At 33.1% G+C, this 15,409-nt stretch overlaps 2 protein-coding genes across 2 annotated transcripts; both read left to right on the top strand.

Moving 5' to 3' along the window:
- The first annotated feature begins 1,673 nt into the window (after nt 1-1,673).
- Nucleotides 1,674-4,497, top strand: EXO70E1 (exocyst subunit exo70 family protein E1). The gene is made up of 2 exons (XM_047304421.2): nt 1,674-1,932; nt 2,093-4,497. Exon 2 carries the CDS (start codon nt 2,273-2,275, stop codon nt 4,319-4,321), a length of 2,049 nt encoding a protein of 682 aa, XP_047160377.1. The 5' UTR covers nt 1,674-1,932; nt 2,093-2,272; the 3' UTR covers nt 4,322-4,497.
- A 7,376-nt stretch (nt 4,498-11,873) lies between these two features.
- On the top strand, nt 11,874-14,683 carry LOC124821731 (uncharacterized). The gene is made up of 5 exons (XM_047293662.2): nt 11,874-12,028; nt 12,772-12,916; nt 12,987-13,055; nt 13,482-13,588; nt 14,047-14,683. Exons 2-5 carry the CDS (start codon nt 12,781-12,783, stop codon nt 14,500-14,502), a joined length of 768 nt encoding a protein of 255 aa, XP_047149618.2. The 5' UTR covers nt 11,874-12,028; nt 12,772-12,780; the 3' UTR covers nt 14,503-14,683.
- Nucleotides 14,684-15,409: the final 726 nt, after the last annotated feature.

The following is a 15,409-nucleotide window of genomic DNA, read 5'->3' as shown; positions in this document are numbered from 1 at the left end:
ATTCAAAATTTCCAGAAAGTGAGTTATGACCTAAGAAAATGTGTTATGTGTATAAATATCTAGCATAATATGCTCTCTCTAAGTAATTTTCTAATCTATATGTGAAAAAAAAATCTACAATGCAATACACAAAAACATTATAAGTGATAAAATGTAACTTTCTTCTTCAAATAAAATCAAGTTAACAGTGATCATCTCTAATTCTCTCCTTTCTATATTTGCTGCTACAAATTGAAGTGTGGAATCAAAGGAAGTGTTAATGCTCTCCAACAACATCACAAATGTGCATCTTTGCTGTAATTGTAGGACTTTACGAAAACCACATTGACCAAACCTCTTTCTTTCTACTTTTGGTGTGAATCAAAGGCCATTTTGTGCTTATTTTCTGTGTCATTTTGTCGTGAAAGAACCTGAAAAAGCAGCAATGGAGCCCAGATGTTAACTAATTTTATGATGATTGAGTCACTGTTTACACTTTATATATCAAAGTAAAATAATGCCTCTTCTTTATTGTCTGTCAATTCTTAATTATGTTTCTGCCGTCCAAATTATTCACCATCACATCTCTATAACACTGTTGTTATCACTACAACAACACTTCCAAATTCCCTTTCTCAAAATATATTATGTTCATAACTTTTCTCTTTTTTGAATAAGAAAACACTATGAGGAGACATGAATTATGTTCACACACACGTACCTGCTTGAATCTAATAACAAAAATACATAGTTTTTTTCGCATTGTTAAGAAAGTTGTCCAAATCTAATAAAAAGTATGTAGTAAACAAAGATCGCATCAGAAAATGAAAGAAAAACTTTTTCTTTTCCCTGTAAACAGAATCACACTTCGAATAGAATAAGAGATCAATATGAAAAGTTAAAAAAATGTACATGAATAGTTTAGTTCAAAGAAGACAATGTATATTGAATGTATAGATATGTGTATGTGTTGTCCCACTTACACCCAAAGGAAAAAGACAAGAGTCCAATAAGTCAAAAGCACAAACAGTAGTAGAAGAAACTCTTGAATGAACCCATTCGATTGATTTAGATACATCATGTGAACAAAGCTTATAACATAACAAGAGATAAGTTCTAAAATAGTTCCTCAAAATATGTATTTATTGATTTAAAAAGAAATTTTTTTAACAGTATCTTTATTAAATTTATAACTAGTTTTCTTAATGAAAAGAAGGTGTCTGATCATAATAATATTTCATGATGAAAATCACTTTTTATTTATTTGCTTATTTTAAAAATAAATTCACTAATTGCCACTTGTATACACAATAGAACACATATATATAAATCATATACGCTTTTCCAAAGCATACCTGTTCTGACATCAATTTTAGTTATTGTCTGTTTTATTGTTTTATAGTTCCGTGTAATTTTGTCTTTTTCAAAGGTATTTCGATGAATTAAAAAAATATTTATACATCTGAGCTTTTTATATGTCAAAATCCACACCATATAAAAGAATTAAGAGTGCTCAAATAATTAAGAAAAGAAAATTAATTTAAAAAAAAAAAAGGTGATAGTCGTACAAACCAACCAGAACAAGGACCAGTACGAAAATTTCAATATTTTAAGGATAGATCGTAAAGGGTAGTAACAAGCAGTAGAAAGAAAACGAATTTGAGATTGGTAATAGAAATCGCAGCCACGCCAATATTTTTCATATTATCATTGTCATTACTATTATTATTATATTTATTTTATCTTTTTAAAGCTCCTAAAAGAGCTCTTCCTTCTCCTTCCCTTTCTCCTTGTTAACACAACTGTGTCTGCCTTCATAAAAGTCAAAACAGAGCGTTCAGTGCTTTTGATACTTCTTCCGTCCTTCCAGATCTTGCTCACCTTTCAATTCTCCTGCTTCTTCTTCACTCAGATTTTTGTTGGGTTTTCCTGATATCCAGGACGGAAGTAAAGGTAAATTTTTTATGTGTTCCATTTTCTTGTTTCATAATTATCCTGCTGTTATTCTTCCCGGTTCATCTGGGGGTTGCAATATCTTTATTTTGCTGGTTTTGTTATGGGTTTTGTTTTGTATCTATGATAACAGTTAATTTTGTTTTGGGGGTTTCTGCAGGCAGAAGGAGGATTTTCATCTTAGCCACCTGAACTTTTGGTGTTGAATTTGGTTGCTTATAAATTGTTGAAGTGGGTAAATTGGAGGATTGTGGAGGAGGAAGTGTTGAGCTTGATTTTGGGGTTCAAAAAGGTTGGAAGTGGTTTTGGTGATTGTTGTTTGTTGAAGTGGGGTTTTTCAATGGCTGTAGAGGAGTCTGAGTCTGCGATTGGAGAGCTAGAAAGAGAGGAGAACTTGATTGCTGCAGTAAGGCATATTGTGAAGGCACTAGGGCCGAATAAGACCCTTACCAGTGATGCCAAGAAAATTCTGGCTGATCTTGGGACCAGATTGTCTTCCATGTCCGTACCTAGTGAGAAGGAGGAGGGAAAACAAGGCCAAGGAGGGGAGGGCGGCAATGATCATGATGGTGGTGCTGATGACGAGGAGGAAGAGGAGGAGGATGATGAGGGTCTTAATGCTATTGAAGAAAGACTTAATGTGATTCAGGAGAAAATTATGAGATGGGAGGAGGATCAGTCCATGATTTGGGATTTGGGAACTGAAGAAGCGTCTGAGTATCTGAATGCTGCTAACGAGGCCCGCAGGTTGATTGAGAAGTTGGAAAGCTTGCATTTGAGGAAAGAGGATCAAGAGTACGAGTTTCTGCAGAGGGCTTATAGTGTTCTTCAAACTGCTATGGCACGCCTTGAAGAAGAATTCAGTAACTTGCTTATCCAGAACAGGCAACCTTTTGAGCCTGAATATGTCTCTTTTCGTTCCAGTGAGGAAGATGTTGTTGATGAGAACTCCATAATCTCTATAGGTGATGAATCGGTTGAGGAATCACTTCAAAGAGATAGTGTCAGCAGAGCGTCTGAGGAGCATATCATTAATTTGGTTCATCCAGCCGTGATCCCGGATCTCAGGTGTATTGCAAACTTACTTTTTGCTTCAAATTATTGCCAGGAATGTTCCAATGCTTATATCATTGTCCGGAGGGATGCCCTAGACGAGTGCCTCTTCATTCTTGAAATGGAAAGGCTCAGCATCGAGGACGTTCTGAAAATGCAATGGGGTACTCTGAATTCCAAAATCAAAAGATGGATTTGGGCCGTCAAGATCTTTGTTAGGGTGTATCTTGCAAGTGAGAGGTGGCTCAGTGACCAGATTTTTGGGGAGGGTGAGCCTGTCAGTCTATCTTGTTTTGTTGATGCATCTAAGGCTTCGATATTGCAGCTTCTGAATTTCGGTGAAGCCATGTCCATTGGCCCTCACCAACCTGAGAAATTGTTCCGTGTTCTTGACATGTACGAGGTTCTGCAAGACCTTATGCCAGACATTGATGCTTTGTACACAGATGAGGTTGGTTCCTCGGTTAAAATTGAATGTCATGAAGTTCTGAAGAGACTAGGCGATTGTGTGAGGGCAACATTTTTTGAATTTGAAAATGCCATTGCAACAAATGCATCATCAACCCCTTTTGTTGGTGGTGGGATACATCCTTTAACCAAATATGTTATGAATTATCTCAGAACCCTTACAGACTACACTGACATACTCAATCTACTTCTGAAGGACCAGGAAGAGGAAGAATCCATTTCGCTGTCACCTGACATGAGCCCTGGTACAGAAGAAGATAGCAGAAGCCATGGGTCTCCATGTAGAGTTTCCTCAATGGCCCTTCACTTCCGATCACTCGCATCTATCTTGGAAAGCAACCTTGAGGAGAAGTCTAAGTTATACAAAGAAGTCTCCTTGCAGCACTTGTTCTTGATGAACAACCTGCATTACATGGCTGAAAAGGTCAAGGGGTCTGAACTCAGGCTGGTGTTTGGAGATGAATGGATTCGAAAGCGCAATTGGAAGTTTCAGCAGCATGCAATGAAATATGAGAGGGCTAGTTGGAGTTCCATTCTTCTCTTACTAAAGGATGAAGGGATTCTTGTTCCGGGTACAAATTCGGTCTCAAAAAGTCTTCTTAAAGAGAGGCTACGAAGCTTCTACCTTGGTTTTGAGGATGTTTACAGGATCCAGACAGCTTGGCTTATCCCAGATATTCAGCTTCGCGAAGATTTACGGATTTCTATATCTCTCAAAGTAATCCAAGCTTATAGAACTTTTGTTGGAAGGCATAACAGTCACATAAGTGACAAAATCATTAAGTACAGTGCTGATGATTTAGAAAACTACCTTTTGGATTTCTTTGAAGGATCTCAAAAGTGGTTGCAAAATCCTCATAGAAGGTAGTGATAGCAAATAGGCAAGAATAATCATGTTCTCTTTTACAGGCTTGTATGTGTTCATAAACAGGTTAGGGTTTCCAGGTCAAAACCTTATTGTCCCACTTAGTGTGTATTATATTTAATGACTGTAAGAGTTTCATCTGCCATTTTGCAATGTATTATTCTTTTGATTTACTTAAATTTGATTTGATTCCAAAATAGAGTGATACCATATTCTGTTTTCTTTCTCCTGAAGTTGATCTATCTGTTCAACAAATGCAATAAATCTAAAAGAATGGAGTATAATGAAACAACATGCTTCTATAATATTGAAATTCTCTGGTAATTCAATTCCCACCAAACTTTAGCACGGTTATAACTTGCATAAATTTCTAGGTTATGTTTATTGAGGCATACAAGACCATAAGCCAATTCAGATAGTTGGTAAGCATTTTGACTCCAGTGCATGGTCATCAAAGAAATCCATTGTGGTCAAAATCTAGAAATAACATTTGAAATGGCTCTTGATAAGAAAAAAGATATATTATAAATTTGACCTATAGCTGGTGGCATTGTATGGAATGAAGACATTTGAAGTCAACTTGCGATTTTCATGCCAGATGCATTCATCAGAAAAAAGCAATTTGTTACTAATTGCAGTGCCATCATTTTCAAGTGTAAGATATTGTGGCTTTCTTCTCAAGGAGATGAAGCAGACACAGTTCTAGGAAAAAAAAATTAAAAATTAAAGCAATATTTTTTAATGGGCTTTATTGTTTAAGAAGAAAAGTTCAAGGAGTCTAATACTGCTATTTAAGAAATTGGTGAAGAGCACTTGGTCTTTTCCCCTGGAAGTGTAACCCTATTTACTGAAAGAGACACTTGCTTGAGCAACTTGAAATCTTGGGAGGGTCCTGAATGCAAATGGCCAATAGTCACATCACTGGTCAATATTTTAAATGAAAAATTGAATTTGGACCTAACTCTTTTTATCATGCCATGTGAATCATGAAGGTAATGAGTCCCTTTGCCCACCTTCATGCTCTCCAAAACTTAAAGGGAATAAATTAATGCACCAGAGGAAGCACCCACCAAGGGCTTGCCACAAGCAACAACCAATCTTTCTTCTCTTGTGGCAATTCTTCAAAGAAAAAGGGGTTTTGAATGAGAATGAACATATGAGAAAATGTTAAAGAGTCTCTTTTGCTGGCCTTATTTTATTGTTTAAAGACTAGAAATTTAGTTGTTCTTTTGAGTAACGAAATATCTCTCCCTTTGACCGAAAACTATGCCAGGAATCCCTTTTTTGAAAAATATGCATTACGTAGACATTCAATGTTTTGTGATCTGAGCTATGATTCAAATTATCTTTTAAAGCTTCAAGAAATTCTTAGTAGTTACTACAATCCCAACCTTGTGGCTGAATCTTGAGCATTCACAGTCGGCAAATTTATGGCCACCAAATTAAGCAAAAAAAAATAACTGTGCTTGTAACTTCTAAGTGGAAAAATCCTGTTTTTCACAGTTATATCTGTAAATTATTATGCAGAAGTAAAGTGTAAGTAAATTATGATTAAGATAATTCGATCAGCTTATTCATTTAATAGTTACTTCAAATTATGTATATTTAAAGAAATGAATAAAAGTTGTCCTAAATTGTAAGGATTACTGCTACTAAATCATCAGAAACCAAAGACTTTTCACAATATTCAGATGCTCAACAGAAAATTTATAAAGAAAAAAGAAAAGTAGTTCAACAATAAGCTGAATTGGGACCAGAATAAGGATGTGATGAATTCAACCAAACAAAATAGAACTTTATAGACAGAGACCTAAAGTAAAATCAATAAGAAATGAAACACACATGGAACAATTAAGTTTGTTGAATCTTCAACAATTTCTAATGCTTGACAAAATAATGCCACGTGGTATCCTCCATTGGATCACTTCATCAGAGTTTGTTGAATTGAAAACCAATCTTCAAATTCAATTGGGTAATTCTAAATGACCAAGTGGCAACAATCAAAATAGTCCTTCTTCTTCACGGGTAGTGGTTATTTTCATTCCTGTCATTGATTGGGTGAGAAATTGTCCTAGCTCTTGGGATTTGAGTCTCGATCAACTTCATTTTCATGAACCAATGGTGCAGACGAACCATCTTAGTAGTATTTACTGGCTTTAGGGGAAAATAATATAGTGTTGCTGCCATGGAATGAGTCAAAAGAAACTTCAACATCTACAATCTAACAGTCTCTATTCTCGTGTAATGAATTTCACTTGTAACAGATGAAAATTATACATCACTGATTTTTAGGAGTTTCTACGTGGAATACCATTATTGCGTACTGAAAATTGGACAGGTCAAGCTTAAAATAAACGTAATAGACAAGCAAAGGTGTGTTCATATTTAATGTTCTCATTTGGTTGATTTTCTTCTAACTTAAAATTCAATCTAATAAAATATAGATGAATGACCGCGCAGTGAGAATGTAACTATTTAAGTTGTAATCTAAAATTCTAATTCAATCATATTAAATTATTAAAAATTTTGTTTGCTTTACTATTTCCTTTCTAGTTGTTCGAGACCTTTTATTCGATTTAACTAACTTTATTCAAAAATTCATGGAGCATGAACCAAATGACATATCTATGATATTCTTGAATTAGATTATTTGGATGAAGATGTATGAAATCCACACCAGTGGTTAATTTTTTCTTCATCAAGGATATTGTGAAGTGACATTATTTTGTTATATATTTTGGTCACAGAATATTTCAAACATCTTATGAATGAGTTGGGTTACAGCAAGTGTTGCATCATAATTTTGGGACCCACCTTTGGCAGCACCATGGGTTGGTTGGTGAGAAGAAAGAATGAAATATCTCTTTAATGAAATTTGTTTTGGCTCTTAAGAAAAAGTTTCTCAACAGTAGTGGCGGACCTTCATTCGGGGTGGAGATGGCTTCAGGCCCCACTTCGTCATGACATTAATTCTTTTTTCAATAATAATAAAGTTAAGATAAATGTTATTGATGATTAAAGAAAATACACTTATTTTATATTGGCTTAATTGTTTAAAGTAGATTTTGAGTTTTTTTTTATGTTTAAAATAATTTTATTTTTTAGAATTTTTGTTCAATTTGGTTATTTTATTTAACGGGTTTAAATCATTAACGACATAGTATTCAGGTTAGTCATTACTGAATGAGTTGTTAGTTTCTTATATACGTAGCAACATCCGCAATCTTAACCCTCCACTTCCTCCGTCACCTTCCTCGATTTCATCTTCCACCACTTGGTCTTTGTCGCCTCCTTCGACTTGGCCTAATTTGCAGACTTGTTTAGGTACCAACTTGGAGATGTGGTGAAGGTTATAGGGTTCCATAACTCAACTCCATAAGTGATGTTTGTTAGACGCAACAAGTCTTTGTCTTTAGTAATGACATTTCGTGGAGAGTTTTTCTATACAATATGTTTTGTCATTAAGGTTTATTTCCTAAAGTTTCCATTTTTAGTTGTGATCGTGACTATTTTTGGAGAACTTAATCATGGCTTTCAATGAATGTCCTTTTTTTGTATTTTATGTTTATCAAAATTGGATCTTAGTTCTCATTATTGGGTTTACCGAGGAGGTTCACTGAAAAGATACAACACCAATGAGATATGAGCCCAACCATATAAGGTATTAACATCACTCTCTACCAAAAACCTTAAGGCAATAGGTTAATGGATCTTCAACCTTATACGGTGTTCTACTTTCTCATTTCTACCAAATTTTAGACTTAGACTCACACTTGAAATTCTAACAATCTCCCCCTTCTAGGATGAGTCCCTTTGTCATTGGTACATTCTTCCTCTAGCAGAAGCAATTGAGTATTCATTTTCGTATTGTCGTTCATCTTAACGAGACACACTAACCTGAAATCCTTTGTTAGGAAGACTTTTGATACAGAGATCATTGTACTCGTCTAAGCCTAATTTGACTCTCATTGTACTCATTTGAGCTCAACCTAGCTCTAATACTACTTGTTGAGTTTATCGAGGAGGAGGTTAACTAGGGAGATACCACACCGATGAGATTTGACTCCAACCACATAAAGGATTGACATTACTCTCTATCCAAAACCTTAAGACAATGGGTTAATGGATCTTCAACCATATCATCTCCTTTACTGCTTCTAAGATAACTACATATTCAGTTTCAATGGTTGAGAGGGAGACTCTTCCTTGAAGTTTAGACTTCCAACTGATAGTTGTACCACCCAATGTAAAAATGTAACTTGTTGTGATCTTTCTACCATCCAGATATCCTTCCAAGTATGCATCAGAGAACCCTTGTAAAGTGAGATTGCTTCCCTTTTGAAAACTTTAAGTGAGTTCCCAAAGTTGTATTTCTGGTTTTAGCATTTCCAACATTAAATCTGCTATGCAAATTTTTTTCTATATATTTATCTTGAGATAAGTTTAAAATACCTTCATATCTATCTTTGGAGATTTTCAAACCAAGAATTTGTTTGGCAAGGCCAAGATCCTTCATTTCAAAATTTTCTGACAATTATTTCATCAACTTGGCCTCTTACCAAAGGAAGTATCTTATATGTATATAAATTCATGTTCATCTCTTGTTTTATCTCACATGAAACTTTTGTTTGTATCCTACCACTCACCTCAGTTCATCTTTTTACCAATAAAAACAACTACGATGAAATGAGTTTTTTCTTAATGAGTATCATCTTTTTGTCTTGCGTATGACCAAGTTGAAGAAGAGTTAGTGACTAGCAAAGTCAAATTTGGGACAGAGATTGAGCCACTCAGGAAAAGATTGAGTTTTACTGGTTTAGGGTACTTAAGTGAACGATTGAACTTATTCTACAATGCCTTTTAACTTCTATAACTCGATCTTCTTTCGGAGTGGTTTAATCTATATCCTAAGTTTGGCTTTTCTACTCATCAGCTCTTCCTTTCCTTGACTAAAATCCTTCGTTTAATAAGAACATGTAAACTCTAAAGTTCATAAATACTCATTTTGTATATTCTTTTATTGGATGCAGGACATTTAACGTTGATTCTCATTACACTAACACAAAGGGATTTCAATATCATCATTTCCACATCAAGTGTAGCAAAATCCCACATTAAAAATGCATGAGAACATTTTTGTAAATATTTTGGCCAAATTGACATTGGCCTACCTCCCAACTAACATGTTAATTTCTATGAATACTATGTAAGTTTATAAACTATAATATGATTGTATGTATGTATTAAGTATGTTATAAAAGGAAATTGCAAGGAGAAATTTCCCGTGTTGTTTTAAATTTTGTATGTATTGATGTAAGGATTTAGTATAAGTGTTTATGATGTTTTAATAATCATCCAATCTTAAGTAGAGAATGGTGGAGTATGTGGTGAGAGGAGTAGGAGGTCCTAATATAGGAACTTTACCTTGTCCTGAGGCATTAAAGGACTAACCTTGTGTATGGTAGAGAAAAATTCATTGGCAATAACTCTGTAGAGAATTGAAGGTTACCACAAATACATAACCCACCAAAATTCTACATCAGTACATATATCTGAATGGTTAAGTCTAGAGTTAACATCTTTATGTTTAGGAATTGTTTGATTCACTTGTGTTTAATTGTTATTTTCATAATTCAATTATATATATATATATATATATATATATATATATATATATATATATATATATTTATTTATTGGTAATATTAGTTTATCGTTATATTTGTGTTTGTATATTCTGTTTGTTTTCTAGGTTGCAATGATGATCTTAATTATCCGAATAGACGATTATGTTTTTGTAGAACAAGTGTTTGGTGTTTGGTGGTGATGGAGCATATAGACATAAGATATTACTTTTTATTTTTATAAGATCTTTTGTAAAACTCTAAATATTAAACTTTTATTTTATTGTGATACAATTCTTAATAAATTAGGAACTTGCATATATTTTGACGTTGTAGGTACGTTGGTTAACTCTAAGCATTCTAATAGCATTTTATATGTTCCATAAAATTAACAGTTTTTTATATGTTAAAAGTGTAAAGAATCCTATAATAATTTAATATTATTAAAATGAATATGTATATAATATTTAACAATTAATAATTATTATATTTTGAATTTTTTTCACCTCTAATCTTAATTATTCATTTTATGAATTTCAATTAATTATAACAAAAGTTAAACAATTTATCATGATAATCAATAAATGTATAAAAATATAAAATAATATTACAGTCTATGTATATTTTAATTTGTAACACGAAAATTTATTTTTGCTTTATATACTTCTGGATGAACTGTTATTTGTGTATTGAAAATTTAATAGGACCATGAAAACTACAATACTACATATCTTCTATTTTAATTGTTAGCTCGAGTTAATCTAAGAGTAAACTACCGGTTATTTAAATATATTATGTAGAATAGAAAATTTAAGGGTTTATTCTCTGTCGTGAAACTTGAACATGAAATTAATAACATTTGTTTCATTAAGGTTGTGTTTATTTAGAGGATAATTTGGAAGTATGTTCACTTTAGATAATATATTTAGGAGAGAGAAAGCAGATAAATTTGAGTATTTGAGAATAAATTGATTTTGTTTATTTTAATAATATGGAAGAAAGCGATAATAAATTTAGAAATAAAATTTATGATAATAAATGTAAAAGTATATTTCACAGATAAAAAATGATTTAATTATATAAATTGAAAATTATTAAAATAACTTTAGTAAAAATAATATAAAATGATAATTATTAATATTATATATAATCATAAAAATTATTATAACGAAAAAAAATAAAAATTAATTATTATTATTATTATATGTTTATTATTGTTATTATTACATTTGCATCATTTGTCTTGAACCGCATTCATGTTAAATCTTCATACACAAGTATGGAAACCAGTAACACGGTTATAAATATAAATATAAAGACCACATTTTTAAATCTGCGCATATATCTGAAGATTGAAAAAATGATTTTATCTCTCAATTATTCACTTTCCATTCTTTGCAATGAAAATAATGCGTGTTTGCCAATCAATTTTAACATTAACTTCATTCGAAACAAATACGACTAGCTTAATTACAAATGCTTTATATACATTTCCTTTACTATATAATTCAATATATTTTAATATATCATTTAAATAGTTAAATATAGTTTTTAATAAAATAACGTTTTATTATTTCGTTTAGAGAATTTTATATGATACAATTGAATATCTAAATTTATAAAACGTTGTCACCTATAAAAAAATGTTCTTAATATGAAATTGTCTTGTGCATAAATAAATTTTGGAAATTTTATTGAAATAAACTAAAAAATATTTTATATACTGTATATTGAATTCTTATCAGATAGATTTTGTAAAGATCATCAATTTTTGCTAACTCTTTTTCTTCCTTGGATTTGTGATCATGAATCATGTTTTACATCAGACTCTGAAATATATTTTAAATTTGAGATATTATATTTAATATTAATCCACTCTCTGGAAGGGTAAGTTGGGGAAGGGTTTTAAAACAGAGTACATTATTTTAGTGTTATTTATTCTAGAGTCACCACGTGTCAAGTTGCAGAGCCAAAGCCCTATTTAGTTCAGCGTGGAGATTCAAGGGTTTTAGGTTTTAACAGCTTCACGCGCCTCCGAAAGAGAGAACCGAGTACAACAGAACCACCGTTCTGTTCTACAAGGCCGGTAAGATCTAAAGTTCACAACTTTCTTTGGACTAATTTCTTTTACGTCTATCAACATTTTACTCTTGCTGGTTTCTTTTTCCCCTGCATGCCCTTGTTATTGGATTCGTAGCAGTTTCTTATTTTTCTCTTTGGTTATGCCCTACACTCTGCAATATTTAATTTTTTACGATCCGCTAGCCTTCTTTTTGTTTAAATCACAAGTGGGTATTCTCATTTTTTTTATTTGTACTTTGGCTGGTGGGTTTGTTTTTTCCCTCAGAAGTTTATGACAGACCTATTGCACATATGAACATGTATTCAGCATATATAAGAGTTCTTGTCGATTCAGTGTCTTTCTAGTGGGGCAAACTTTTTGGTGCGAAAGGCTATTATATGTTAGTAATTTTAACTGGGAATGAATTCCTTCTGAAATGATACTGAAAACATTCATTCACGAATCCATAACTACTATGAGTTCATGGTTAAGTGGGGAATACGCTGTATTTCGATTGGATTGAACAAGGCACGCCACAGACTTGATGCTGTGGAGTGTGGAGTTCAACCACAACTCCACAACGTTTGGTGGTCACTTTTAATTTTTGAGCTGTGGCTAGTGAGAAAATACATTGCAATTGCATTGATGATTATTTTTAATATGAAAGAATATGATCTGGGGTTTGGAACTTTTGTGTGCCGATGAGCATAAGTTACATTGATCAATTAACATACTGTGTAAATTATTGGCTTGTGATACTTTTGTAGGTTTGAACAATGGCGTTCTTAAATAAAATTGGAAATCTACTCAAGAATTCTGCTGTCAAGCACATGAATCAAGATTTTTCTATGTCTAGCCCCTCACTTTTCCAAGCAATTAGATCAATGTCATCTGCAAAGCTTTTTGTCGGAGGTACTTTAGCTTAGCATGACGTATATTTTCAGAATGGAACTCAGCTTAAGTTTTTAAACTTTCGCTGCAGGTATTTCTTACAGCACTGATGATATGAGCCTGCGGGAGGCATTTGCTCGCTATGGAGAAGTTCTTGATGGTACTTTTCTGACATACATAGTCCACTAGTTTTTCATTATTTGAGGTAGAGGTAATAAATAAATATCACACTCATGAAAAAGGAAAAAAGTCATTTGTGAATACTTTTTTCAGTGTTCCGAAGAATCCAATGACATACATTATGAATATGCTTTGATAGAGTGGCTACTCATTGATAGTTATGTACATAGTAGAAATACTTTAGTCTGTCCTCTGTCTTCGTATGAATTTCACAATTGTAGTTTTTAGCGATGATAGTGTGTTTTAACAGCCACCATCTGTATTGTGTAACAAAGTGGCGGGTAACAATCAAATGTTTATATAGCAAGCATTAAAAAATGTCTTTGTCGAGCAAACATGTTTAATTTCATAATATGTTGCTTATTGATATCTGCTCTGAAACTGTATGTTTTGGATATTCTTCCAGCCAAGGTTATTATGGATCGTGAAACTGGTAGGTCAAGAGGTTTTGCCTTCATAACCTTTGCAACAAGTGAGGATGCATCTTCTGCAATTCAGGCCTTGGATGGTCAGGTACTATCTATTGTCCGTGCTAACTTTTAAAAATGTCATTCGTGACATTTCACGTTGGAAGCATGTTGTTAAATACTTCTGTAATTTTATATGTATGTTTGAAGAAATTATAAAGTTGTCCTGATATTATTTATGAATTAGTGAAAACCTAGTATTCCTGGAGTAAGTTTAAAAATAAGAATATTTGTGAAACCAACGAATTCTTATAATATGGAGTTAGATTTCATAACCATGATCGAGACTTTGAAAGATACATGTTTTAGTAAATTGTTTAACCAATTAATCTTGTCTATATAAAATAAAGAAGGAACAAGGATAGAATTCTTCACATGATAGTTCCATTAGAATTTAGCATCGAGTAATTGTTACAGTTAGTTCAATAGATTAATCATGCTAATGTCTGCCTACATTACAAGATTGGCAATGTTTCTTTGGTATCTCTAATAGTTGTGTTACAGGATCTTCATGGTCGGAGAATTCGGGTGAATTATGCTACAGAAAGGGCACGTCCAGGGTTCGGTGGTGGTGGAGGTGGCTATGGTGGAGGTGGTGGGTATGGTGGTGGTGGTTATGGTGGTGGTGGTGGTGGCTATGGTGGAGGTGGATATGGCGACAGCAGGGGTGGAAGTTATGGCGGTGATAGTTATGGAGGAAACAACAGCAGGGGTGGAAGCTATGGAGGTGGTGGTGGTTTTGGTGTTACAGGAAGCTATGGCGGTGGCAATGCTGAAACTAGTAATTACCAATTTGGTGGAAATTCTGGTGGAGATCTTGGCTCAGCTAGTGGTGAATTCGGAAGCAAGCAAAATGAAGGAACAGGTGCAGCAGACAATTATGAATTCAATGAGCCACTTGAAGACAATGTGAGGGGGAACAGTGATGAACCTGATGACTATGCTCAGACCCGCAGGTGAGAATTTTCACCATGCCTAGAGCAAGTAACCGGTGCTTGTTCCAATATCTTGTTTTAACTTTTTGATTTTCAGCAGTTCATTGCGTGGTTTGAACATGATAGTTTGTCAGCTCAAGGACTGATGAAAAATAATATTTTTGTAGGAGTTGAACTTCGTTTAGAATAGTTTTATTGTTGATCTACATTCAGTATCTGGAATGGTAAACGAATATACAAAATTAAATAGTTCATAATATCAAATGATATTAAGAATGGGAAAGCTGGAGTTAAGAAAACAACAATCTATTCCAGGGAAATACAGGATGCAAAGTAGTCTTGCCCACGAAGGACATTTATTGAAGTTGTTTACTTTTTCAAATTCCTCATTCAAGGACATTCTTAGTTTGTTGTTCAATGGGAAATGGCTTTTTAGGTGCTTCTGTTTCATTCGTTTGATTTTTAAATGTTCAATTATATTAATTAGATTTCAAGTTCACATTCATTTAATTGGGCAAGACTAGTTCAGATATTTTTTTGGAAGTGATTTGAATATGGTTTTAAAGCCAGATTTTTGCAAATCCATTATTGGTTTTTAAATTATGAACCAAATTTTAAATTTGTATCAAACCATGAACGGGTTGAAAAAACGGAGCCAAAGATGACAGATAAAGTAAAATTGAAGCTACTTTAGTCAAAGTGTTCATATTTTAGTCAAAGTCAGTATTAATATTTTTAATTATAAACCAATTTTAAAATTTGTATCAAACCGTGAACGGTTTGAAAAAATGGAGCAAAGATAGCATGGATAAATTTAGACTGAAGTTACTTTAGTCAAGATCAAAGTGTTAATGTTTAAGTCCAAAGATTATCTAACTAATTTTGAACTAAAGATGTCTCGAGTGAAACTCCTAAGACAATTTTCCTGATTG

This window comes from Vigna umbellata, chromosome 4 (assembly GCF_029865625.1).
Source record: "Vigna umbellata cultivar VRB3 chromosome 4, Vumbellata_1.0, whole genome shotgun sequence".
Classification (NCBI taxonomy): Eukaryota; Viridiplantae; Streptophyta; class Magnoliopsida; order Fabales; family Fabaceae; genus Vigna; species Vigna umbellata.
Note: the sequence above shows the minus strand (reverse complement) of the source record. Positions and strands in the feature narration are given on the sequence as shown.